Source organism: Rhineura floridana, chromosome 3 (assembly GCF_030035675.1).
Source record: "Rhineura floridana isolate rRhiFlo1 chromosome 3, rRhiFlo1.hap2, whole genome shotgun sequence".
NCBI classification, from domain to species: Eukaryota; Metazoa; Chordata; class Lepidosauria; order Squamata; family Rhineuridae; genus Rhineura; species Rhineura floridana.
Genome location: NC_084482.1, coordinates 76,469,546 through 76,497,104, shown reverse-complemented (window position 1 = coordinate 76,497,104; position 27,559 = coordinate 76,469,546). Strand labels below are relative to the sequence as shown.

The following is a 27,559-nucleotide window of genomic DNA, read 5'->3' as shown; positions in this document are numbered from 1 at the left end:
TTTTAAACACTAAGTGGTTTAGACATGCTTTTAAAGAAATGAAACAAAATATCCTTAAACACCTGCACCAGGTTCCTAAATCCCTGATCTTTTGAAAATCACATAGAATATGAAGTCAGTGCTCCATAGGGGCACCCGCATGCCATTTTCCATGTAAAACTGAGAGTGCCAGAGAAAGCCAGATACCTTGGGAAACACTCTAAGTAGTGTATTTTTTAAATTCCCAGATTGTTGAGATGCAGAGATGAAAAGCTTTTAATTATCTGGCAATTAACATGCTTAATTCAGCCATGCCAAGGAAGGCCCAAGCTTCTAGAGCTTGATGGGAGCATACCATGTTGGATCATACCCATGATTTACTAATCCCACCCCATGGTCATATTATACTCCCATTACATGTTCTGTTGCATTTTAAAGTCAGCTTATCTTTCAGATTGCCCTAAAATGAGAACACACAGTCAAGCTTTTCTCCCATCCAATTAATCATACAATGGGATACTTTTGACCTTGATAAACCTCAACTACAATTCCGCAAACAGCAGTTCTCTCTCTGCTACAACTGCTGCATCCCAAGTAAACCCTGGCGGCTTTCTTCTTGCAAGCTTAATCCTGTCTTGGTACCATGCAGTACACACACCCTTAGATCATACATACCATGAGATGTTTATGAAGGCACTGACACTCCAGGGGACTAGAATGTATACAGCCCCAGAAAGTTTAGGGACCCATTGTTTTCAGCCCCCACATTTCTATTCTAATCCCTCTTTTCAAGACAGTATCCTCATTCTCAACCCTTTCACAGAAGACTTTCAAGATGCTTTTAAGCTTCCCCAGCAGCAAAGGACTTCCCCTACAGAACTTGCAAGTGTTGAGAATTCCCAGCATAAATAAACGTGGCAGCCTGATTGATGAAAAACAGCAAACTCATTTCCCTTACAGTTTATTTACATACTTCCCATTAGCACTGATGGCCTTGGTGTTGCAAGACTGACAGTCTCTGTGTCATCACAGCACCTGACTAGACTTCAGCCAGAATGGCATCAGCCCCAGGAAACATGATCCAGTGAGATGCCAGAGTGAAAGAGAAACAAAAGGTGGCCCTAGTTTAAATAAGCTAGCTGGTCAGTGAGGAGAAGGGATTTAATGTTGTGGATGGTTTTGGGATGTCCCAAGGAGTTAAGTATCAGGATCAGGGCAGAAAGAAGTGGGAACACCAAATTCTGCCACTTCCAACCCCACCACAAGCCTCTTATTCACACAATTTCAACAGAAGAGAGGCCACTGGAAGGGAAGGAGTTCCAGCAGATAAGGGGTGGGAAAGGGCAGGCGTGGAGAGGGAAAACAGTAGGAGCCAGTCCACAGGGGTTTCATTTTGCACTGGGTGGTTTGTAGGGCTCCAGTAGCAGACTTGAAAAGGTGTTGACTTTGTCAGCCCCTCGCACTTCATGGGGCAAGAGTGGCAGCTTTACAATGTGAAAGTCTTCATAGAGGTCTTCCATCTGGAGGAGGAAAGAACAGAAAGACAAACCAAAAGTATCTAACAATTACAAACTTCCTGTGAGGAATCAAGATAAGAGGAGGATCTCAGCAGCATTTCCCTTCTTGTTTGGAAAGTGCACCATGCTGACTGTCAAGGGCCCTTTTTGCACCAGCGTTATGAAAGGAAGTCATCTTGCAGTCCGAATCCAATGGCAGTCTTAAACTAATTTCAAACAGCTTTACTTAGAAATCGGGGCTTATAGTGTAGTACTTTAGCTGTAACCAATCTAAAGTTGTTAGGCTGGGAGCCATGAGTTACATAAGCTTAATTCTCCAGTGTTGAGATGTCTATAAAGAGGGTATACAAACAGAAACTGGTATCTACACCCACAGAGCCGTAAGTGGAAATGACTGGAACTGATAACTGGAGATGGCGCCGAGGTTTCCCTAAGGGAAACCTGGCAACCAGCATTTACTTTGAGAGGTAGGTGGAGCATGTGCAGGCGGCCGTCGCAGGCCTGTGCAGCAGTGGGGTGGTGGTGCCCGTGATCCGCAGCGCAGATTGCGGAAACAACCACTACCCACCCACCCACCCTAAAAGAGGGGCCTTTCAGGGAGAGGTAGGTGGGACGGGTATGTGTGTGTGTGCCGGGGCAGGCTGGTGCCAAGGGCCCTGGTATGCCTGGCACCGGCCCTGTTTCCAGAAGAGAGTAGATTTAGTCTAGACACAGAAAAGTAGGTGTGCAAAGAAAAAAAGAGCCAGCTTGCAGGAAAGGAAAAGCAGACCTAAGCATGTTTGCTAATAGAGGACTCTTCCTGTTGGTGCATTCTGGCCTTTCCCCGCATGCCTCCTCTGTCGCACCTGGCTGACAGAGACAGTGCAGAACAGAGAAGGGCTAGAGTTAAGCCAGCCTGGAAACTATAGCCTTTGCCATTCCACACCATTCCTTACATTACTGCCATTCTTTTAACTTCGAGAGTTTAAGAAGGTTCTGGAGCTGGGCTCTGGGAAACCCTGGAAGCAAGTGTTATTGGGTGAAGAAATAAATGAGAAATGGAAAAAGTAGAAGTGGTAGAAAGGAAAACAGGGTAGAAACACTGAAAAGGCAAGAGGAAAACTAGAGGGAAAACTAGAGGTTTTGGTCAAAGAAAAACATGTAAAAGATCCCCACAGCTTTTCAGGGGGAGTAATTAAAGAAGCGGGAGGGACAAGATGACAAGGGGGAAATTACACAAAAACAAGGATGCCAGGACTGGAAGAAAGTAGATGGCTTCAAAGGCTGAGAAGATAATTCTCCCTTTCTTTCCCATTGAATTAAAGACTGAGAAAGGGTAAAGAATGGAAGGAGCAGGAGCAACAGAAGAAAACTGCAAAGAAAAGCGAATTTTGAACAGCTTGGCATTAGCAGAGGAGTCTGCATATTTTCCCTTGACAAAAACAGCTGCTCAAACTTACTGTTGAAACATCCCCTTTTATTACCTCCTTTAACCCCCCCCCACAAAATAAGGCTTGACAGACCTGAGTCACAAGTTATAGAAGATAAAAATCTCCACATCCAAAGGAAGATAAGAGACGAGATCTCACAAAGAGTAGGACACAGAGATTTTCTTCCTGCCCTCTTCAGCAACCCAGTTGTCAGGCCCAATTTTGTAGCTGCCAGTGGCTACTGGCTACTTGGATATTTGCACCCCTCCAGAAAAGCTAAACACTAACCGTGAGACAATGATAAGGAGAATGTTGGGAGAGAGGAATCCTGAAGCTGAAGGCAAAAGCAGAATAGCATAGCTTCAGCCATTCAAAAGCTTAACATAGTCTTTACCATACCATGAATGGGTTGGGAATATAAAGCTAGGTATGCAAGTCAGAGTACATGGGGAGGGGCCATAGCTCAGTGGTAGAGCACATACTTCATAAGCAGTATGTTCCAGGTTCATTCTCCAGCATCTCTTGTTAAAGGATGAGGGGACAGGATATGAACAGAGACATTAAGAACGGCTGTCCATCTAAATTGACAATACTAAGCTCGGTGGATCATTGGACTGACTCAATATAAAGCAGGCCTATAAATTTAGGTTTATGACAGACTACTGCCACCTCCCCAAAATGGACATTTGTAACTGCCTCTAACAATACCTGGTCAAGGTATTTGGACTGGATTTTGTGTCGGGCCTCACACATCTTGCAGGGCTTCTCTGGGTCAGGGAAGACCAGCTGATTGACTATGATATTGTGGGTGTCGATCTTGCACTTGGCCAGTTCCTGGATGAGCCGCTCCGTTTCATACAAGGACAGAAACTCAGCAATGCAGACACAGATGAATGTAGTTTGCTCCTGCGAGGGGACAAAGTACCATTAGTTCAGTGATGCACATAAAATTGCAGGGGATAGTCACCCACCCCTGGTTTCACTCAACTGGGTGCTGCTGCCTCCCACACAGTCCCTGTTTCCTCCTTAACTCCTCTGCTGGTACATTCTCTTCACCACAATGCAAGTTTCATCAACATAGAGGGAGCAAGACCAGAGGGCAAAGCAAAAAAACCTGTTGCTCCTCAGGAAGCACTACAGCCATCTCCCATCATTCCCTCCAGGCTAGCAGCTACCTGAACACCCTGTGACACACTCCACACTCTGCGTCACTTCTATCTCTGGGGACAGGGGAAGAATAGCTACTCTCTGACCAGTCATGGCAATCCCACCTTGCTCTCTTTGTACTTTCAGGTTAAGTTTAGAAGGCAGAGAGATCACATCTACATAGTCTGCAGGTATTTGTTCATTGTTGAGAAGGATGGCTGCAGAGTTTAAAGCAGGGCACTTGGGCAGCTGATAACTTTCTTGCTTTCTACAATAGGCACAGATGAAGGAGACACACGTTGCTCAGAAAAAGTGATAAAGGACCCAGGTGGTTGCTAGCCCTGACATTCTCTCCTCTCAGTTTCTCTACCAGGAGGACAGAGAGGAACAAAGAGCGACTACAAGGTGTGTATGAGGCTGTCTTCATTCCTTCCAGGTTTAAGAGTGTTAGCTCCAGGATAAGACTGGAAATTCATCTGGCCATTTAAGTTCACCACAATTGACCAGGCAAGTGGCTAGTTGCAATGTACAGTTAGTTGCATCTGCCCATTACAAACTTGGCACCAATTGCTGCTACACTTGACCACGGTGCTCTCTGCCTACAAGATACCACACTTGCAAAGTTAGGTGCAAAACTGGTAACAAAATGCAGGACACCCAGCCCTCATCTACTCTAACATACCAACAGTACAAAAGACAAGAAGAATGGCATGTCCACCTCACTACGCTATATACCTAACTCCTGGAATAAAGGTAGATTTATTGAACCAGCAGAGTTCCCAAGAGAATCTGATATTATCTCTTTCCTTTTAAATCCTTTCCCATTACAAGAGAACATTCCAAAGAATTAATAACAGGGCAGGCACATTCCTGACAATTACAGGCACATCTGCATTTGAAACTATATTTTTAAAGGATAAAGGAACACTTCCACGAGTAGAGAAATGCCTTGCTGGCCTGCTCCATACATGAAGATCCAACACAGCATGCCTGCATCAGAGAATACCTCTGCTGTCAACAACTCCCTGCCTGCTCCATGCTGCTAATGGGGAAAGGTTTGTTAAGCTGATAGTTGAAGACAAACATTTATTATGACTTGGAGCAAGAAGCTGCTATTCTCAAGAAAGGTGAGTATCACAGGGATCTCTCTAGAACAGTTTACAACACAAGACAAACATGATATTCTTCTATGCCTTTAAGGTAGATTGACTCAATAGCAGTCCCACTATATTTACCTGAGCAGGTCCAATCAGGGCCAGGAGGCATATAATCCCATAATCCCTCCTCCTTTACCATGCAAATATCAGCTCTGATAGCAGCCTTGAAGAGCTTTGGTCAGAAAAGAATGCACAAGAACTAGTGCAGTAAGGATGTGTAATAGTTTCCACTACCTGAGATTCATGGGTTGAACAACTGTTTAAGGTTTACACTTCCATCTCTCTAGATTTCCCTCTAAAACTGCAGCTCATACTCAGCAACCCAATGCCAGAAAACACAACAATCTAAAACCAAAATCCACATGGGTGACAAACTGACTGGCATAGACTTATTGCCTTGTCTCCCAGAACTTCACATGCATGAAGCAGATTACATGCTTTAAGAAGAAAACTGAACACGGAGGTTGAACTCCCACCTCCACCGCTAATTCCAAAAACCATTCCAGCCAGTACCTGCGGTTTCCTGTCAGTATAAATGGACATTAGCAGAGGAGTCATCATGAATCGGGGAAAACTAGAATGAAGACTCATCTAAGCTCTGGAGGAGAATGCATGTGGTGTACTTTCTTGCTCTGAAGGTCTTCCTGACCCAGCCCCCCAATCCAAGATGGCCAGAAAATTCCCATTTCAGGACTCGTTCTTCTCAGCATGGAGCAGGTTTGTTCTAATTGGAAGATTCAATTTTCAAATTGATTGCTGCTACAGTTGGAAGGACCAGATAAAGCACTCAGCTACGCTGGCCTGGTTTACATGTCACATTAACAACAAACTATGGTTTAATATGAATGCACAGCTTGCTAATGTGTGGTGCTGAAAATTTATTGCTCTGTTCCTGCTGTGAAACAAGCCTGAAACTACCTTATTGTGACATCTGAACCTGGGCTCTTGTGGTGTGCTCATCTTGAGACAGGCTACAAGAGGTAACTAAGGTTTGTTCTCCTAAAAAGAAAACTTAACTACATTTGCTGGCAGTCATCCACTGACTCCCCCTTCTGTCAAAATTATACTATTAGCTCCTTGCAAGAGGAGCCAAGACGTGCGAGCCGGAATGCTTGTTCTTGAAGGAGAGCATAGATGTAGTGGGCATAAAGGAAACTTGGTGGTATGGAAAGAACCAGTGGGACATTGTTATCTCTGGATACAAATTTTATAGGAACCACAGGGAAAGACATACTGGAGATGGTGTCACACTGTATTTCAAGGAGGACAGAGCAAAAAGCTAGAAATCCCAAAAGGGGCAGACTCCTCCACAGAATTGTTGTGGGTGGTGATGCTGGGCCCATTGAGTAATTTAATACTTGAGACGTACTATCATCCCCCTGACCAAAATGCCCAGGGTGATCTTAAGATGGGGAATGAAATCAAGGATATATACAGAAGAGGAAATGCTGCAATAATGGGCAACTCCATTTACTCTCACACAGGCTAGATATATTTGTGTTCCGGTCATGACAAAAAGGTAAAATTTCTAGATACCCTAAATGATGATGCCTTAGAACAGCTGGTCATGAAACAACCATGGCATGGCAACCCTGGACTTTATCTTAAGCAGTGCCCTGGAACTGGTGCAAGATGTAAATGTCATCCAACTGATTGGGAATAGTAACCACAGTGCTATCAAATTCAACATGGAAGGGATTCTGAGGAACTGAGACAAATAGTGGTAACGAGAGAGGAAGTTCTAGGCTTAACAGACAATATAAAAACTGACAAATCACCGGGCCTGGATGGCATCCACCCGAGAGTTCTCAAAGAACTCAAATGTGAAATTGCTGATCTGCTAACTAAAATATGTAACTTGTCCCTCGGGTCCTCCTCCGTGCCTGAGGACTGGAAAGTGGCAAATGTAACGCCAATCTTCAAAAAGGGATCCAGAGGGGATCCCGGAAATTACAGGCCAGTTAGCTTAACTTCTGTCCCTGGAAAACTGGTAGAAAGTATTATTAAAGCTAGATTAACTAAGCACATAGAAGAACAAGCCTTGCTGAAGCAGAGCCAGCATGGCTTCTGCAAGGGAAAGTCCTGTCTCAGTAACCTATTAGAATTCTTTGAGTGTCAACAAGCATATAGATAGAGGTGATCCAGTGGACATAGTGTACTTTAAAATATATATATATATAAAATCTATAAAAGAGGACTATGATCCGACCCCGCTAATTACCGGCCAATCAGCCTGCTGAACATAATCAGCAAACTTTACACTTTACATCTTCTTGACAAACTACACACTTGGCTGGCCCAGGAGAACATTCTGGCGGATGAACAAGCGGGGTTCAGAGGGGAACGCTCCACAACAGACCATTTACTAGTAATACAACATCTGGTGGAGAAATATTCAGCAAAAAAAGGGAGAGCTCTATATGCGGCTTTCATAGATTTTAAAAATGCTTTTGATCTCATACCCAGAAACAAATTATGAGAAAAGTTTGAGTCAACAAATATAGACAGGCGCCTTCTAACGCTGATATGCTTGCTCCATGAAAACACCAGACTTCAGGTTAGATGTGATAATATAGGCCATCTGACCAAATTAATTCCTACTTATGAGGGAGTCAAGCAGGGATGTGTTTTAGCCCCCTCCTTATTCAATTTTTACGTAAACACCTAGGTTGGCTCCCTGGCGCGGCCTGCATCACAACCACTGACTCTCACCAACAGAATGATATCGGTATTACTTTACGCAGATGATGCAGTTCTGTTATCGCTGACCTGCAGCGGACTACGTCGCCTGCTGCGGGCATTGGCGGAATGTTGCGCCAAAGACCACCTAATTATCAGTCATGCTAAAACAAAAGTACTAGTGTTTACTAAAAGTAAGGTGAGACACAACTGGCAGCTGAATGGTCTGAAAATTGAACAGGTCTCATCCTTTCGATACCTGGGGGTGACTTTTCACGCCTGAGGTTCATGGCATTTCCATGTAAAGAATACTATCTTGGTTGCTCGGAGGACCTCTAAAGCACTGCTATCATTCTTTTACAACAAGGGTGGACAACACACCTCCTCTTCCATCCAAGCGTTTGTGGCGAAAGTCGTATCACAAATGCTATATGGCTCGCAGATGCTAACTTTCCTGAAAACGGTTCCATTTGAACCCATACAGACAAAATTTCTGAGGGCCGTTTTCGGGATTCCATCATGTGTCTCAAACAACACTGTAAGATTGGAAGCTGGTCTTCCCTCTATTGAAGCACGAATTTGGAAACTTAAAGTTATGGTTAAAACTTCAATTTCTTCCTGTAGGCCTGGCCCCACTAGTACTTTCTGATACCTTTCAATTGTCTTGGCACAAATCATTGATGAAGAAAGTGGCATCCCTTGGCTTTTCGTCTCCTATTATCTCCAAGTTAGGATACTCTATAAAGCATGGACAGCCCTCTCCCAACGCATAATGGACATAGAATTGCAAACTCATTTAACTGTGCCACCTACCAAGTTTGACGATATCACCACATTCAGGGGCTTTGCCCCTGCTCAATATCTCAGCAACCTTTCTAGTCCCAGATATAGAAAAGCGTTTACCATGGCGAGATTCAACGTGATACCGTCAGCCCTCCTTGAGGGTAGGTTTTGTGGAGTTCCATGCGTAGAAAGGCTGTGTCCGTGTGGGATTGGAGAAATTGAGACAATAACTCATGTACTTTTATATTGCACCTTTTATCAAGAGATCCGTACTTTTAGTATTATCCCTATTATCCAATCGATCCCTGGTCATGACTCTTTATTTTATACAAGACATAGTGTACTTAGACTTTCAAAAAGCTTTTGACAAGGTACCTCACCAAAGACTTCTGAGGAAGCTTAGCAGTCATGGAATAAGAGGAGAGGTCCTCTTGCGGATAAGGAATTAGTTAAGAAGCAGAAAGCAGAGAGTAGGAATAAACGGACAGTTCTCCCAATGGAGGGCTGTAGAAAGTGGAGTCCCTCAAGGATCGGTATTGGGACCTGTACTTTTCAACTTGTTCATTAATGACCTAGAATTAGGAGTGAGCAGTGAAGTGCCCAAGTTTGCTGACGACACTAAATTGTTCAGGGTTGTTAAAACAAAAAGGGATTGCGAAGAGCTCCAAAACAGACTTTTCCAAACTGAGTGAATGGGCGGAAAAATGGCAAATGCAATTCAATATAAACAAGTGTAAAATTATGCATATCAGAGCAAAAAAATCTTAATTTCACATATACCCTCATGGGGTCTGAACTGGCGGTGACCGACCAGGAGAGAGACTTCGGGGTTGTAGTGGACAGCACGATGAAAATGTCAACCCAGTGTGTGGCAGCTGTGAAAAAGGCAAATTCCATGCTAGGGATAATTAGGAAAGGTATTGAAAATAAAACAGCCGATATCATAATGCCGTTGTATAAATCTATGGTGCGGCTGCATTTGGAATACTGTGTACAGTTCTGGTCGCCTCATCTCAAAAAGGATATTATAGAATTGGAAAAGGTTCAGAAGAGGGCAACCAGAATGATCAAGGGGATGGAGAGACTCCCTTATGAGGAAAGGTTGCAGCAATTGGGGCTTTTTAGTTTAGAGAAAAGGCGGGTCAGAGGAGACATGATAGAAGTGTATAAAATTATGCATAGCATTGAGAAAGTGGATAGAGAAAAGTTTTTCTCCCTCTCTCATAATACTAGAACTCGTGGACATTCAAAGAAGCTGAATGTTGGAAGATTCAGGACAGACAAAAGGAAGTACTTCTTTACTCAGCGCATAGTTAAACTATGGAATTTGCTCCCACAAGATGCAGTAATGGCCACCAGCTTGGATGGCTTTAAAAGAAGATTAGACAAATTCATGGAGGACAGGGCTATCAATGGCTACTAGCCATGATGGCTGTGCTCTGCCACCCTAGTCAGAGGCAGCATGCTTCTGAAAACCAGTTGCCGGAAGCCTCAGGAGGGGAGAGTGTTCTTGCACTCGGGTCCTGCTTGCGGGCTTCCCCCGGGCACCTGGTTGGCCACTGTGAGAACAGGATGCTGGACTAGATGGGCCAGAGGCCTGATCCAGCAGGCTCTTCTTATGTTCTAACATATGTAAGTGAACAATTCCAAAGAACCTCCAACATGGTCATATTTGACTTCAAAAAAGGAAAATTATCCAAAAATGAGGGCACTGATAAAAAGGAAGTTGAAAGGGAAAGTGAGGAGAATCAAATCTCTCCCGAATGTTTAGAATTTATTCAAAATTAGATGCTCAACTAGTGGGTATGCTGCAGATCAAGTAAGGTACCACCAACGCCATGAGGATGACAGTGTGAGTAACAAGCAGAATTGAGATGGGTATTAGGGGCAAGAAGGCTTCCTCCATAAAACTGAAATGAAAACAAAAAGTTCGGCAAAGGAAATGCAAGCAAAAAATAAGTAATGCAAAAAAAAAAAAAGGTGAGGAGCACATCATTAAAAACATTAAAAATAACAAAAATTCTTTTAAATACATTAAAAGCAAGAGACTAGCTAGAGATTAGACAGTGGAAAACAAAGGAGTCAAAAGTGTGCAAAAGGAAGAAAAGGAGAGTGCAGAGAAGCTGAATAAATTATTTGCATCTGTCTTTAAAGTAGACTACATTGGGTAAACCCCTAACTCTCTCAGGGTGGGAGTCTGAGTAACTGAGGCAAATATTGGTGGCAAGAGATAAATTGTAGGCTCTACTGGCAAATTACCAGAGCCAGATGGCATTTGCACAAGAGTTCTTAAACACCACAAACATGAAATTGCTTCTCTAACGAAGATATGTAACTTGTACCTAAATTCAGCCTTCATACCCGAGGACTGGGAAGTGGCCAACGTAACGCCAATTTTTAAAAAGGGTTCGGTGGGCGGGAGGAGGGAATCCTGGAAATTATAGACTGGTTAGCTTAACATCTGTTCTGGGAAAACTGGCGAAAAGCATTGTTATAGAATTACCAAGCATACAGAAGAACAAATCTTGCTGAAGCAGGACCAGTATGGATTCTGCAAGGGTAAGTCCTATCTCACTAACATTTTGCAGGTTTGAACGTCAACAAGCATATAGTTAGAGGTAGTCCAGCTGATATTGTGTATTTAAGACTTTCAAAAAGCTTTTAACAAAGTACCTCACCAAAGACTCCTGAGTAAACTTAGCAGTCATGGAATAAGAGAGATCCTCTTGTGGATCAGGAACTGGCTAAGTAACAGGAAGCAGGGAATAGGAATAGATGAAGAGTTCTCCCAATGGAAGGATCTAGAAAGTGAACCCCCCCCCCAAGGATCAGTACTGGGGCATGTGCTTTTTAACTTGTTCATAAATGATCTAGGGTTGGGGTGAGTAGTGAGACATTCAAATTTGATATTAAGAGAAGCACCAAAAGGATCTCTTCCATTTGGGTGAATGGGTAATTCAAACCAATGTAAGCAAGTGCAAAGCAATTCCTTCTCTCTCCCTCTCAACAGACTGAGAGACCGACTGACCAGGAATGAGACATTGGGGTCATAATGGATAGACTGATGAGATGTCAACTCAGTGTGTGGCAAGTGGGAAAGAGGCAAATTCCATGTTAGAGATCATTAGGAAAGGGACTGAAAGCAAGCTATTGAAAATGAAATATCATAATGCTATTATATGAATCTACAGCGTGACTGCCCTTGGAATACCGTGTACAGTTCTGGTTGCCTTGCCTCATGTAATATTTTGTAAAGCTGGGAAAAAAATCTGAAAAGGGCAACCAAAATGATGAAGGCACAAGAACAACTTCCCTATGAAAAAAGGTTAAAACATTTGTGGCGTTTCAGTTTTGAAAAAAAGATGAGTAAAGGGGAACATGACAGAGGTGTATTAGATTTTGCAGGGAGTGAAGAAAGTGGATAGAGAGAAATTTATTCTAACAGACTATCCAATTAAGTTGAATCTTGGGAATATTCAGGACAGAAAAAAGAGAGTCTTCACACAGCATTTAGTTTAACTACGGAATTTGCTCTCACAAGATATTGCTCCCACCAACTTGAATGGCTTCAAAAGAGGGTTAAGTAGATTCATGGAGGACAATGTTATCGATGACTACTAGCTACAACGAACATGGTCTACCTCCACCGTCAGAGGCAGTACACCTCTGTACACCAGAATTTGAATGGTATTACCAGTGGAATATGAGAGGGAATATGAGTGTGGAGAGTGCTGTTGCACTCATGCCCTGCTTGGGGGCTTCCTGCAAGCAATCCGATTTACCACGGTGAGAACAGGATGCTGGACTAAACGGGCTGTTGGCCCGATCCAGCCGGGCTCTTGTGTTAACCACTGTTGTTGTGCGACTCTTTAAAATGCCATGTGCATTAAAAACAGCCAGCAAACACCCAAAATTGCTGTGCAAAATTACAAGAAAACAAGGATATAAATATAGGTAACAGAAGTTAAGGTTAAATATATTAAAACAGTCATGACTGTAAGCATGTTCCATTTTACTCTACAGTTCAATACAGCTCAACTTCACCAAGAGTGAAGCATCTCACCCCTCACCCACCTGATAATTCAATTCACCCCAATTTCCTAGGGAAAACACTTGCTCCTCTTTTAAAAATAATTCACTCTCCTGGATCCATATCCCTCCTCCAACCCTTACAGAATACTTGCCAGATCCTTGAACTGTTCACTGACTGAGCGAATGACAGGGAGGGTCTCCTCCAGCTTGGAGGCCAGCTGGTCAGCATTCATGTCTCCCAGGCCAAGCATGTTGCACATCTAGTGAAGAACAGAGAAGGGAGCTACATTGAAGGGTTTCTAACAACAGAAGAGAAGTCAGCACTGCATGTCCTGGAGACCATAAAAGGGGAGGGGATAGGGGAGCCAAACCTGCTCATCAGCTCAGCCCAGAGTAACAAAGCCCAACACACGCAGAGCAAAGAAGTGCTATTGTGTCCTATAAGCCGATATCAAAATGCCGTTGTATAAATCTATGGTGCGGCCGCATTTGGAATACTGTGTACAGTTCTGGTCGCCTCATCTCAAAAAGGATATTATAGAGTTGGAAAAGGTTCAGAAGAGGGCAACCAGAATGATCAAGGGGATGGAGCGACTCCCTTACGAGGAAAGGTTGCAGCATTGGGGGCTTTTTAGTTTAGAGAAAAGGCGGGGCAGAGGAGACATGATAGAAGTGTATAAAATTATGCATGGCATTGAGAAAGTGGATAGAGAAAAGTTCTTCTCCCTCTCTCATAATACTAGAACTCGTGGACATTCAAAGAAGCTGAATGTTGGAAGATTCAGGACAGACAAAAGGAAGTACTTCTTTACTCAGCGCATAGTTAAACTATGGAATTTGCTCCCACAAGATGCAGTAATAGCCACCAGCTTGGACGGCTTTAAAAGAAGATTAGACAAATTCATGGAGGACAGGGCTATCAATGGCTACTAGCCATGATGGCTGTGCTCTGCCACCCTAGTCAGAGGCAGCATGCTTCTGAAAACCAGTTGCCGGAAGCCTCAGGAGGGGAGAGTGTTCTTGCACTCGGGTCCTGCTTGCGGTCTTCCCCCAGGCACCTGGTTGGCCACTGTGAGAACAGGATGCTGGAGTAGATGGGCCACTGGCCTCATCCAGCAGGCTCTTCTTATGTTCTTAAGCAACCTAATAAACAAAACTGATATTTCACATTGCCCGTGAGAGTTGCAAGAATAATAGTGGGGTCCAGGCAAGAGCTAGAGAAGTGCCACATGATGGAACTTTAAAACAAAGTGATGTATGGCACAGCATTTTTGACAGGAATGCCTCATGCTGCTGCCTCCTCTCCCATTTTACCTGCGATATGAAGGGACTGATCTGGTTCTTTATCTGCATCAGGCGGCCCAGCCCCCGCTCCACGATGGTGGGGAAATTGAGCAGCCGTAGTGTGTGCCCAGTGGGTGCTGTGTCAAACACCACCACGGAGAAATTCATCCCCTTCACCAACCTGTGCAGGCCAGAGAGAGAACCATCATCAGGAGCACTGTTGTCAGTAGTCACCTCTCCTTCTTTATGAGAATCTTCTATTTTGAGGGGTGGGGGTAAGAAGGGCGGTAGGAGTGGGTAGACCAAGAGCGACCTCCACACAGCTCTTATTTTTTTGTGGTATGGTCTCCTACTTAAATACATCTACAAATCTGTACATCAGACCCTCTCTTTCACATGCAGAATGTTATGTACCCACATCTGGAATTTCACCCACAAAAGTTGTTCTATGATGTAGCCATAGAATGCAAGAATCTAATTTATGTATGACTCAGGTTGCACTACAAGCTAGGAATCTGAGCTCTTGTATGAACTGTAGTAGCTCCTGCACAATTAGGAAATGTTACGGCTCCTAGTGCAAGTCCCCATTTCATTTCATGACCCTCTCCATGCCCCCCACCCCTGCCGCATGCATATACCTCTAATGTTCAATTAACGTTGGTGCGTTCTTTGCTCTAAGAGAGAGAACTGTAAGTGGAATTCATGTTGTGCACAATAGAACAACGTATACTGCAAAACTGTAATGCACGAATTGGCCAGTGCAATAAATGATCCATAAAGCATACAAATTATATGAGAACTGTGGACAAGTACATATTCTGCTACTATGCTGGGTAATCCCAGCTTTTACATTTCTGCTAACCCGAACTTCATCATGATGAAGACGGCAAAAGGCCTTTGGCATTTGGTCTTCTGCTTCTCAATAAAAGCCACTAGCAGGCCAGGGGACAATGGATGTGATGATCCAGCTCACAGTTCTTACCTCATCACTTCAGCGTAGCTCATGGCTTCATCAATACCGGGAAAGGCACTCATTGCCTCTTGCATCATCTTCTTGCCCATACTCAGCATGTTATCCTCCTCAAAAAACTCATCTGGAAGTTCAGCTACACCTAGGCTGGGATCAATCTCCTGAGAAATAAATAAAGGACAGAAACGTCAGCGCTGACTTAATAAGACAGAGTCAAGGTCATTCAGCTACTCTGCAAGAAGCATGATGTTTAGAACAAAGAGCTAAAATCCCAGATTTGTGGAAGTAGCAATTCTTTCAATATATAGTCACAGAAACTTTAAAACTCATGTTCATTATGTTGGACTCAAAATTATGAGTAACCACCCAAATAATTGATTTTTTTGTAATTTAAGATTTTTATCAAGATGTTTAAATACCTACAATACACAATGCCATTGTGACATCTAGTAAAATCACTGTAAGACTGAGCCACAACCGTAGTCGTTTGTGCAATCTTCCATAAGCATCTTCACACTTATGCAATGGGCATGTCAAAGTTAGCACTGAATCCCATTGGTTTCAAAGAAAGAGTTAAAATCACACATGCTTAGCTTTCTCAGTAACATCCATAGGGCTTAGAAATGCTTGACGCCGGCTGAATCTTGCCATGTATGTTCAAATAGTGTTTTTTTTTTAATTTTGAGAACCTACCACTACATGAACTGAAGATTACCACCATCTTAAATTTCTGCCTTATTTTAGTAAATAGGGCTTGCATTTTGCAGACGTATATTCCTAGCTGCCACAGCAAGTCTTCTTGCCCCCATTCTTAGCCTTCCGGCACACAGCTGTAAATTCCCATTGCTCAATATTATGTTCACTGGCAGCCTGTGCAACTTATAGCTCTGTACTGTAGTATTAGTAGTTTTTTTGAGGCAGGCTTCATGTCCTGACTTTTGACAAAGAAGAAATAAAACCTTCCCTTTTCAGATTTTTCTACCAAAGGATCAGGGTGTGTTAGGTTACAGGTACAAAATGCTAGCTTTACACTGAGGATGTACTGTGACAGTTTTATACTCCCATCTGTGAGCAAGCACGACTAGGTTTGCCACCTTTTTTTTTTTTTACTAGTGCTGTTCTGCTATCTTTAATATCTATCCATTGCTTATCTTCCTGAAGCAGTGCCTGAAAACTCATCTCTTCTTCCTTCCCCTCTTCTTCGCATCTCAGAATATAAAGCTGCAATGTTTGAGAAACTTTGTAAAATATTCCATCACCTCCTTGCAGTCCAAGATACAGAAATTTAGGAGGAAAACGTTAGTTAGCAAGGACATGAAGTTGTTGGAAAAAACTTTATTTGCTTTATTTCTCTGTATCAGGTTGCTAATAAAAGATGAAAGAGCAGGGCCAGAAAAAATGTCATCATCCTTATCCGAGACCCTTTCCAATACATAACAAGAACTATAAATTTTACTCAAGACAAGCATTTTGACTACCCAGTCCCTTCAGAGGCACACTCACCATGGCAAAAAGGTTATCATAGCCCTTTACTTTGGTGGGAACCTTGGAAAATTTCTGGTCAAAGGCATCTGAGATGTTATGAGCAGGATCAGTGGAGATGATGAGGACACTCTCCCGCACTTTGGAGAGCTGCACAGCTAGGCTGCAGCTGGGTCCAGAAAGCGAAGTAATATGCTGTTATTAACATCACAAATGGAGAAACAAACATACATAGAGCACAAACTCTCCAGCAGTCACACAGTCTAAACCAGTTTATCCACTGTGAAAGATTATGACCTAATAAGGCTTCTCCATGTCACAGGCAAGTGGCTACTCATAAGTCTGCTCTATTTACATTTATTTTATATGGTAGCCTATCCCTATGCATATTAGCTCAGAAAAGTGGCCCACTGAGTTTAATGGTACTTACTCCCAAGTAAGTGTGCACAGAATTGCAACTTTGGCCATTTAGCCTGTGATTTCCTTCACTCTCAAGACAAGCTACCTTCTTAAAAAATTAACAAGTCACAGAATATATGAATTAGTTTATTATGTGGTACCACATCAAAATGAATCTAAAATACTAGATTATAGAATACATTCTATGGTCCAGATTAAAGCATAATGCTGGACACCAAAAGCCAAACCCTTCAAATTTCCACTACTTCAGTCATAAATTCAGGTTTATGATTTCAAAATCTCCAGGAAAAAGTTATTGTGCAATGTGAAGCCAACCATTGCAAAATCATTCCACAATGGCAAGGCTACTATAATGAAAAAGGCATTTTTGGCAGCATTGAAATATTGTGATGGGACATACGGGAAAAAGATGGCTCCAAATTTTGTTAACCCAATCCATTTGTCGGTTTATAAAACAAAACCAGCATCTTAAAAGCTATACCTGGAAAACAGTATGGCCCCAATGCGGATACCACAGTATTTATGTGCTGTACCAGAAGCAGTGACAAAATGGGTTGCTACATTGTGTCCCAGGTGTAGCTTTCAGTCATCAAGAGCAACCACAATATACTTGGGCTTCAGATTAAGACAGCATAAATGACAATGGTTAAAATATGAATTTGAAAAAGGAAGGTATCCAACTGTTAACTTTTTACCCAGTTTCTTCCAATATCTCCTTTCAAACAAAATAAGCCGAATCCCATGATACAGTGGCATTACACACAATCCGATTGCCCAATAAGATACTTTACTCTCCAGATCCTCAACACAGAGAGAATCCTTCAGTCGCCAGCTCCTCCCCACCCCCGCAGGCTGATCTGTCTCCAACCGCTCAATGAGGTGCAGAAATTCAACAGGTGGAGCTTTCACCAGCAGAGATCCAGTGATATCAAAGCTGCACTTGTTAGATTTCTGCCTGTCACGCAGCTCTTAAAAAGACACAGGAGCACTGCCAAGAAGAGAGGAAGGTGAAGAGAGGAAGGTGAAAAGAGTAAGCTCTGCCATCCTCCCACGGAGATAATATTCCTCCTCGTTTAGTTCACCTGCAAGTGGTCTTGCCGACACCTCCCTTCCCACCGACGAAAATCCATTTCAGGCTCCGCTGGTCGATGATGTTACTCAGTGTCGGCTCCAGCGGCTCCACGTCGGGAGCGTCCTCGAACTCATCCGCCTCTGTTGCCAACCCAGACGCCGCCGCCGCCGCTGCTGCCATCTTGAAACGAAATCACGTGACAAGATGCCAGACTACACCATTTTTAGGGAGAATCAGATTTCTTCCCCCGGCGGCGACCAAAGAAATACACGCGCTCTGCCCTACCTCGCCCTGCTCTTCATCTCCTTAATCATACAAAGCGATCAAATCGGTGCGTCACAAAAAAGGATGAATAACACAGTGCAATACACCCCTTCCTGGCCGGTGGTTATGGTCGTGCCCAAACTAGTCGTGCTCTAGCAGATTGGCCAGCAGCTTCCTTTCCTGATAGGATCCTGATTCCAATTCCTGAAGGAGGCTTAAACGCCCGCCTCTAGTTACCTCTGATTGGTACTTTTTCATCATGGATTATTCCGTTTCAACAGCCCGTTCGTGATTGGGCTAGAGGAACTGCCAGTCCTTGGCGGAGCATATGCACGCGATCTGGTAGCAATACTTCTGCCTTTTGGACGTGCGTTGGCATCCTAGCAACATTGGCTCTCCCAACCCAGCCTCTTCGGTTATCCCGCCGTGCTTTGCGTTGCTGAGCTTTGTCATCGTTTCCCATCGTGCCCCGGGGCTCGTATACTCGAGCAGGGAGGGCGGCGCAAGATGGCGGCGGCGCAAGGTAGAGGTCCAACCTCCGAGGCGGCCGGGCCGGGCGGAGTGAACGTGTTCGCCAACGACGGGTCCTTCCTGGAGCTCTTCAAGCGGCGCATGGAAGAGGCCGCTGCAGCGGGAGGGAGGAGCGGATCGGGAACGGGGAAAACAGGGGCCGATAAGCAGAAAGAGACCGAATCGCGGCCGGAGCCGCCCGGGGAACAGGAACCACCGGAAAAGAAGCGGAGCGGGAGCGCCCTCAGCTTCGTAAGGGATCCGGGCACTGACTTCCCTCCCCCTCCCTTCCTTCTGTCCTCTTTCTTCTTAACAAGTATCCAGTTTTCATCTTTTCTGACACGGCCGTCAATGCCGTTAAGAAGTTTGGCAGGCAGAAATTCGATGGGTGTATTACCTACACACAAAAATGCTCACCCTCTCACCTCCAGTGTTTCTGTTCTGGTAGCAGAATAACGTTAGGAGGAGCCCTGTTAAATTCTCTTTCTCCTCTGAGCTCTCCTCGTCCTATAAAGTAAAGCTGCTGTCCGTTTTAAAAGCTCACCTTAATGCAAATAATAATTTTAAGTCTATGGGTGTGACTATTTAGTAGTAATTCCCTCTCCAACCCCCCCAGGTTCCCCCCCAAAGCATAGTTGTGTGTTGGAATGACATTGTTTTCTTTCAAAAAATATCAACGCTGGTTGACGTAGTTTGACACTATGGTCAATATCAGTCGTTGCTATGTAAGTTAATGTTTTGCTAGGTTTGTTAATATTGACTGTGAAATGAGTGTGGATCTGAAAGTATGCAACTCTGGGATACTCTTGTAAGTATTGTCCCTGATAAAGTATAGGGAGGCTACTATTTGCAAGCATTAAAAATATGTGCTCTAGTGTTTGTCACTAGAAACTAAAATGATGAAACTGAAGTTATCATACTTTGGACACATCATGAGAAGACATGATTCACTAGAAAAGACAATAATGCTGGGAAAAACAGCAGGGAGTTGAAAAAGGAAGGCCAAACAAGAGATGGATTGATTCCATAAAGGAAGCCACAGACCTGAACTTAGAAGATCTGAACAGGGCAGTTCACGACAGATGCTCTTGGAGGTCACGGATTCATATGGTTGCCATAAGTTGTAGTCAACTTGAAGGCACATAACAACAACAAAAACTCTAGTATTTTATTTAATCAGCCCTGGTGTCAGACCATAAAGTGAACCTTAAAATCCCATTTTTTGCTCTCCAATTGAGAACATGTTTTCCCAGTAGTAGGTCCCATTCATTTCAGTGTGCCTTACTTCAAAGTGGGTGTGTTTCAGATAGATTTTGCCTTTGAGGGCTCTTAATGTTCTTGCCCCACAGCAGAACTGCCTGCTGCTACATGTTTCTAAAATCAAAGCTGTTCAATAGTTGGAGCTAAAATACTCCAACAAAGTTAAAACTTTTCTGTTCCTTTGAATGTTCAATTCTAATGTGGGACATATGGCTGTAACAGCTTATAGTTTAAAGAAAAGGGAAAGTGAAAAGAGCAAAATAATAAACCATTGGAGAAACCCCCCCCCCATGTCTTCCTTCTGAGGACGTAAAAGAGTTGGTCGTGATGTGCAGAATATATAATCAAATTGGAAGGAGTAGATATGGAAGGCCTTCCTGTGAACTGCAAGTTAAGATACCACAATGTAATGCTTTGTTGTAACTGACTTTTAAAGAACTTCCAAATAGACTGCTATTGATGTTGTTAGAAGGCACTGTCAAAGGAACTAGGATGTATTAAGATAAACTAGGCTTAGTGATGTATGGAAATGATCATAAAGTGAATCAGGAATTTCCCCTTTTCTAAAACACCTGCTGCAAGTGAATACCTTTTTTGTCTAGCATATGGGAGTTTTTGTGCTTATGACCGTGGGAACAGAATGAACTTCTCTCAACATACGAATAAGCTGCTACCATTCTGTTCAGAGTGGGTCAAGGAAGAATGCAAACCATGCTATGCATGTTTACTCAAAATAAGTCGTCCTGAGTTTAGCGGTAATTAATCTTAGGTTGGTGTGTACAGGACTGCAGTAACAAAATAAACATATTTTCCCTAGAATGGGGGGGGGTCTTTAAATAGAAGATTTTTCTTTTTTATGTGGAGGTGAGGAAACTGATTTTTCCATGTGGCATTTCTGGGGAAATGGATAGGAAGACCCTTAGGGGGCATGTACTGCAGGCATTTCATGGGACTGTATAATGCAAGCAAGGAGTGGATGGTAACCATTGAAACCACACTCCTGTTTCTTAGTTTTTAGCAGAAGTACCCCTTCTGTTTCATGCTTGCTTCTTCAACGGAGTAGAAATTTCATTTTTAAAAATAAAAGCTGAAACTTCAAATCTTAATCCTTCGCGTGCTCTTAGAAATCCAAGTTTCATGATTTATGGATGGCGATTGTGCAGATTTCTAGGATGACTGTAGCACACATAGCACTTCCCTAGATATGAAAAAGATTAGGTCTGCCAACTTGATCACCCTTTTAATTATTAGGAAATAAAACTATTTCATGTGCACTGTGATGTTTTAGGAGAATGTGACTGAAAATTCAGTGTTGCTCCTATTTTCTAATGGACAGTGAGCCTGGAAAACAACCAGAATAATTCCTTTTCTTGTAATGTATATATGAATGTTTGGGCTTATCTGTACAGATGTATTGGTGAACACTGCTAAGGTGCCCTTTTACCCTCCTAGCACAACGGTGTAGGTAACGCTCGGCAGCTCTGTACTGACTGACAGGTGTGATGGCGAGCTAAGATGATCTAATTGAAGGACTCCCTATACCGTTATATAGTGGGCAACATTCCCCTTGCAGCTCCCAGGCTCGTATAACGGTTGCAGTCTTCTATCCCTTCACCCAGGTGGGCAAGCGGAGAGGGGGCAGCAAGCTAGCCCTGAAGACAGGAGTGGTAGCCAAGAAACAAAAGACAGAGGATGAGGTAAGTTGATATGAACCTTGTGGCGTATGTCAGCTTGACAGCCCATGCAGCAGTGCCTGGGGCTTCCATTTCAGCAGGTGTGCAAGGTGAAGCTAAGGTTCTTCTGCCCTCATGTTGTCCACGTTTGTCATTGATGTTGATCTACTATCATGACCCTTGGTCTCTGCTAGAAGCTCAGAAGTCTGTTTAGACTGTATGTTGTGTGTGTGAGAAAGAGAATAGGAACAGAGCTACATTTTGTCAGGTTCTGCCAGCTGTAGGTTACCAGGTAACCCTGTAATGACGCCCACATTGATTTCCTACTCTGTGATAAGGGCACAACCCTTCAGTGGAAAACTGCTATAAGAGTCTGCAGGAGCAGCAGAAGAATATTTCAGTTCTTTCTATTTCAGCTGTGGTAACAGCAATGAAGCTGGAGGTCAGGACTTGCGTATTCTGTACTTGTTTAGCAGGAGGATTGTACCTGGTTCGTGTGTGGAGTTTCCCTTGCTCAGTGGGATTTCCTCTTCCTCTCTTGTCTCCTTGTGCGCCCTCAAAATCTGCTCCAGAGGGTCCTGAAGAGGAGGGGGAAATCCCATTGCATTTGCAGAACGTCAGCATTGGAATTGAGCCAATGTTTTTAACTCCAAAGAGATCAAGGCAGCAGTGTACATAGGGTTATCCTATTTTTGGGTTCACTACAATCTTACGTCGTAGGCTAGACTGAGAGATGGAACAGCGATACATCATACTGTGAGGTTCATGGCTAAGCAAGGATTTGAACCTGGTTCTCCCCAGTTAAACAATCTACGCTACAGCTCACTGGCTCGCCTAGGTTAATGACTAGGGTTAGGCCATTGTTTGTGAGAGTTGTGTGTTCTGTATATGGTATGCTTCTGAATCCATAATGCTAGATAAACTTTTATTGTTGCCTCTCCTGTTTTCTTTTTGTAGGTTTTGACAAGTAAAGGTGATGCATGGGCCAAATACATGGCTGAAGTGAAAAAATACAAAGCCCACCAGTGCAGTGATGATGATAAAACCCGCCCTTTGGTGAAATAACTTTAATCTGCAGCCTGGACTGTCTCTGATGTACATAATTATTTAAAACGTCAAAGGAGAGTAGCTCTGCCCCACAGACTGAATGCTGCCACGGCAGCAGGTGACTTGCCATGCTTTTATATCTGGGAATTTAGAGCCTCCTTCATTGGTTCATTTACTGTTTTCTTCTTTCTTCTGAGAACTAAGAACTTTGACTTAGTTGCAGGATTTTTTTATTTGTAATCCCCAAAATAGTGGAAATGGTCTGACATGTTTTTCCCTGAATCACCAGGCAACATACCTTGCCCGCAAAATCTTTAGCATTAAGCCTTTACTTAACACTTCCAGTACACCTGAAGTTTCCACCATGGGATAAACTAAGTGGATCCATTTTGCCAAATTCATTCTTTCTTGCTGTTGAGATGAACTAAAATGTGGTCACTACCCAATCTGCATTGCAGGCAGTGGTACTCCCAAAGCACTTTTGTTACCCTTATCTATACATGATGAAAGATGAATGGTGCTGGGTGCCTTGGTATGCTTAGTATCTGACAATTCTGTGACCGCATTTCTGCTCCTGTTTTTTCCTCCGTTTCACTATTGCAGTGGGTTACATGGTTTCATTCTGAATTCCATTTGCTGCTGCTTAAGCCTGTTCCTTGCCTTCTGTTATGCATGCTCTAATCTGTGCCTATCTGCTAGTTATGAAGGTAGAAACTTGGTCTGTACTTACATCTAATAGCATGGGAGGAAAATTGGCTAAAATTACAACGAACTTGCCCTGGGACAAATGGAATTCCCAGATATCATGATTGAAACTGTTGACTAGGTGTCCCAGTCCTGGGCTTTGTGGCCAGAGTTGTGTGAAAGAAGCAATTTTTTTAGCAATTGTTTGCTGTATGCATGGAACCTGTTTCTTTTTCTTTTTTACTTATTCTCTGTTTAGATTCCTTATACTTTTCATGAAGTAGGATTTTAGAGCTGAAACGTAAACTGTCTGCAGTGATGTGAATTCTGTCACAGAGTAACTGGGCATGACAACTTCATAGGAGGGCCTTGAGTTCATTCCCAATGATTAGACTGAAGTCAAGAAATGAGAATACAAATGAGACCCGTTTGTAGTTTAATATATAGCCTCCATTTTTTGTGATGAGGGTGCAGTTGGGGCTCATGATTATTTGTGCCATCTTCTTTTCATGGAACAGGCTTTGTGTCAGGAGAACAGATATAAAATACCAAACTTCTGTGCAGTGCTAAACATAGGATACCCACAGAGAAGGATTTTTACACTGAAGGAAGAGCAACTGAAGTTTTATATTACCATCTAAGAGAGGCCTAAATGGGTGTGTTCAATGTTTTTGAACAGCCTTTAGGTCAAATCTTTTACATGTAAATACCTTTCTCATGAAAGTCACAACTCTCTACCAATCGGAACACTTTTCCCGCTTATGTAGGGCACTTGAAGTGTAGACAATATTTGCCCAATCTGCTCTGGAGGGTTTGGGGACCCCAAAGCAGATTTGGGGACACAAGGGGAGTAGTAATAGTAGAAGAAGTTACATTGTGTGAGTGGAAGTTGTTCTGTTCATACAGTGACTTCATAGGATACAGCCAATGCTCTTGTTTGATGTTAAGTATGGTTGCTGGAATTTCAGTCAACTTGAGCCCTGCTCAGACCTTTCTTTGGCATAAGAGCTAGATGTGCACATCTACAGGTGCATAGGCTCTTCAGTGTGATTGGGAAACCTGATCACGTGGCAGAAACTTTCATACACTTAACTGTGAGCATATAGAACCTCCTTTCAGACCTTCTGAATAGGTGGCTGGGGGAGTTCACATCATCATCCCCACCCAACATTCATTCAGTCTGATGTAATGTCTGAAAGAGGCTCAGGGCAGTCATATGTGAGACCTATTTGCTGTTGAAAGCTGAAGCAAAGTTGAAGGCTTAAATATTTCACTGGTATCTGGTTACCTGCCTGCTATAAAGTGGTGGCAGTTTGCTTCTTTGTTCTACACTAGATCAGACTCCTTTATTGCTTTGGACCACCACAGCCCAGCTTAGAGCACTGATAATCATTCTTAATACTTGCTTTTTAAAATAAATTTCTGTTGTGAATATTGATTTGCTAGTTGTATCTTATTTCTTTTTTATATCAATGAGTGTTCTTACTTATACAGATAAAGCCATCAAAACTATTTACTGTAGCTCTTAGCCACAACATGCTTTTTCCCCTTATGCAGTAAGGAGAACTAGTTAGCTAACTTGGAACTCGGTGGTAGTGGTAACATCTCACAATCCCATGCCTGGATAGTATCCTTCAGAAGTAGCCATGATACACTGTTACAGCAAAAAAGTCTTGTGGCACCATGAAAGACTAGCAAATTTATTAATGGTATATACATTTGTGGATTTATGATCCTCTGTGGCGCAGAGTGGTAAGCGGCGGTAACGCAGCCGAAGCTCTGCTCACGGCCGGAGTTTGATTCCAACAGAAGGAGGAAGTCAAATCTCCAGTAAAAGGGGTCGAGGTCCACTCAGCTTTCCATCCATCCGTGGTCGGTAAAATGAGTACCCGGCATATGCTGGGTGGTAAAGAAAGGCCGGGGATGGAACTGGCAATTCCACCCCATATATATGGTCTGCCTTGTAAACGTCGCAAGACGTCACCCTAAGAGTCGGAAATGACTCGCACTACAAGTCCGGGGACACCTTTACCTTTACTTACATTTGTGGATTAGAGCCTACTTCATCAGATGTAAGCAGGGTTATCTGTTTTTTTAAAAAATTATACACACACACAGATGGTGGTAGTGGGATTAAAAGGAAATGCAAAAGGTAGACTAGAAAATTACGTTAAAGCTGAAATATACATAAAATTATTAGTGACTGTTTAAAGTAGTATTAGCACTGCTTTGTGAATGTTCGCTAATTGTTTTATGTATTTAACTTTAACATGGTCTGTTTTGTGTGCTTTTTGTAGTTTATTTCCCTCTAGCCACACTGCTTATAATTTTCTCTGTCCTAGCATGTGTATATGGGAACTAGTGTGATGTAGTGGTTTCAGTGTTGGACCAGGGCCTGGGAGATCCAGGTTCAAATCTTTACTCAGCAGTGTAGTTCACTGGGTGACCATGGGCCAATCACTTTTTCTGTCTAACCTACCTTGCAGGATTGTGAGGATGATGATGAGGGGGAACTATGTATACTCCTTGAGCTCTTTACAGTAAGGCGGGATATAAACATAATAATAAAACATACCTGCCAGCTTAGGATAACACTTCATGCATCTGATGAAGGTGTAATTGTATTCTGCTATTGAATATTTCCAAAGTATGTGACTATTGGGGCACAAGCTTTATACGCTATTCATTCACTATTCTGGAAAATGTGTGGTTGAAGAATGAGCAGTATTTGGTATGAAAACATAGCTTCACTTTCATGGCAGTTAAATGGTTGCTTGATATACTATTCATCTTTATTTCTAGGTGTTGATTCTTGTTCTTTCTAAAACACACTAATAGGTAACCTGTATACTCTCTTGTACTGTGAAATGTCCTTGAAAATATCTTCTCTGCTAAATGGTGTACCGACCTGCCTAAAGTACCACCCCAGGTCAGAACTCTCACTTAATCTTTTTTCAGCTGCTTCAACTTCTACACTCAATTGCCAGTGGGACAGCTTTGTTCTGTCCCCTTGCAGTCTTCAAATGAGCACTATGCATTTCTTTGATTGATGCTAGTGGACTTAATCTAGTATCAGCCAAATGGAGCTCAGGCTGCTGCTGTCTCCAGAGTGAGCCATCTTTACGTATGAAGCTGCCTTATACAGACCAGTGGCCTCTCTTGCCCAGTATTGCCTGACTATTGGCAGTGGCTCTGAAGAGTCTTGGGCAAAGGTCTTTACCAATATTTGTTATTTGAGTAGTGGTGGTGTAGCTCTGGGAGGACTTTGGGGCAGAAATCCAGGGCCCCACTCAACAGGAGTAGGAGGGCCCTGAAAAGCAACACGTTTTGAAGTGAAGTAATGCACTTTGCTATCTATGGAAGAGGAGCCTCTATTAAGTTCAGTATTTAAAATTGCCTAACTGTCACTGAATTAGAGATGCCCGAGATTCAACCAGAGCCCCTTAAACACATTCTCTACCACTATGCTACATTTACCTAATTTGGGGGCTTGATCTTCTGAGGCCCCCCAACTGTAGTTTTCTCTTCCACCTGTATTCCACTTCTGTCCCGTATCAGGAAGCAGAAGAGCTGGAGATTCCCCCGTGTACTTGGTGTTGCCATGTCTTTGTCACTTTATTCTTTGGGTGCCAGAGGAGTAAAGGGAAACATGAAACTTCTAGCAATTAGTTTGAAATCAGATTCTGATGTGACTGCAGGTGAAGCAGACTTCAGGAACATAGTCTGAATCTTATCTACTGCTCTACTCCCATTTCCTATCTCCTCATGATCCCTTTCAGACAATTTCTACACTGCTCATTTGTTCCTTCTATATTTGTTCCTGTTCTCTCAAAGCAAGAAAGCTCTCTTCTGGGAATTGGGCAGCAGTGCCTCTCCCCTCACCACCCTTGGGACCCCACTAATGAAAGGTGGCTTGCTGTGTGGTTTAGAAAGCTGCTGCTGCTATTCCTTCCCTGGGTCAATAAGAAAAGAGGAAGGGCCCAAGCCTCAGCATGGATCCTGCAACTCTAAAATTATGTCTGATTATAATAAGTTTCACCAATCACTAATTCCATTTCTTGCAAAAGAGAAAAGCTAGGACAGAAAAGAATCACTGATGGCTGACCATCAGAAGTATTCTCCTGGTCAGGTGCTGCTGACATCCAATTTAGTTGAAAAAGTGATGGAAGGGAAGGAATTTGAGCAATTGGC

The 27,559-nt window shown here is 43.1% G+C and overlaps 2 protein-coding genes across 2 annotated transcripts; one reads left to right on the top strand and one right to left on the bottom strand.

Moving 5' to 3' along the window:
* Window positions 1-924: 924 nt before the first annotated feature.
* GET3 (guided entry of tail-anchored proteins factor 3, ATPase) lies at window positions 925-18,586 on the bottom strand. Its single transcript, XM_061616718.1, has 7 exons — window positions 17,941-18,586; window positions 16,460-16,607; window positions 14,969-15,117; window positions 14,017-14,167; window positions 12,855-12,962; window positions 3,614-3,811; window positions 925-1,499 (listed from the first exon to the last, which is right to left on the bottom strand). Exons 1-7 carry the CDS (start codon window positions 18,108-18,110, stop codon window positions 1,368-1,370), a joined length of 1,056 nt encoding a protein of 351 aa, XP_061472702.1. The 5' UTR covers window positions 18,111-18,586; the 3' UTR covers window positions 925-1,367.
* Window positions 18,483-24,806, top strand: TRIR (telomerase RNA component interacting RNase). The gene is made up of 3 exons (XM_061616721.1): window positions 18,483-18,956; window positions 21,584-21,661; window positions 22,595-24,806. Exons 1-3 carry the CDS (start codon window positions 18,702-18,704, stop codon window positions 22,700-22,702), a joined length of 441 nt encoding a protein of 146 aa, XP_061472705.1. The 5' UTR covers window positions 18,483-18,701; the 3' UTR covers window positions 22,703-24,806.
* The last annotated feature ends 2,753 nt before the right edge of the window (window positions 24,807-27,559 follow it).

Bases quoted from the DNA above. Each gene is read 5' to 3' on its own strand.
- GET3 (XM_061616718.1), bottom strand. From the start codon at position 18,110: ATGGCAGCAGCGGCGGCGGCGGCGTCTGGGTTGGCAACAGAGGCGGAT. The intron at 15,118-16,459 runs GTGAGTGTGCCT...TTTATTTCTCAG, and splicing joins ATGATAACCTTTTTGCCATG to GAGATTGATCCCAGCCTAGG. The intron at 1,500-3,613 runs GTATTGTTAGAG...TTCCTCCTCCAG, and splicing joins AGTCCAAATACCTTGACCAG to ATGGAAGACCTCTATGAAGA.
- TRIR (XM_061616721.1), top strand. From the start codon at position 18,702: ATGGCGGCGGCGCAAGGTAGAGGTCCAACCTCCGAGGCGGCCGGGCCG. The intron at 18,957-21,583 runs GTAAGGGATCCG...CCCTTCACCCAG, and splicing joins GCGGGAGCGCCCTCAGCTTC to GTGGGCAAGCGGAGAGGGGG. The intron at 21,662-22,594 runs GTAAGTTGATAT...TTCTTTTTGTAG, and splicing joins AACAAAAGACAGAGGATGAG to GTTTTGACAAGTAAAGGTGA.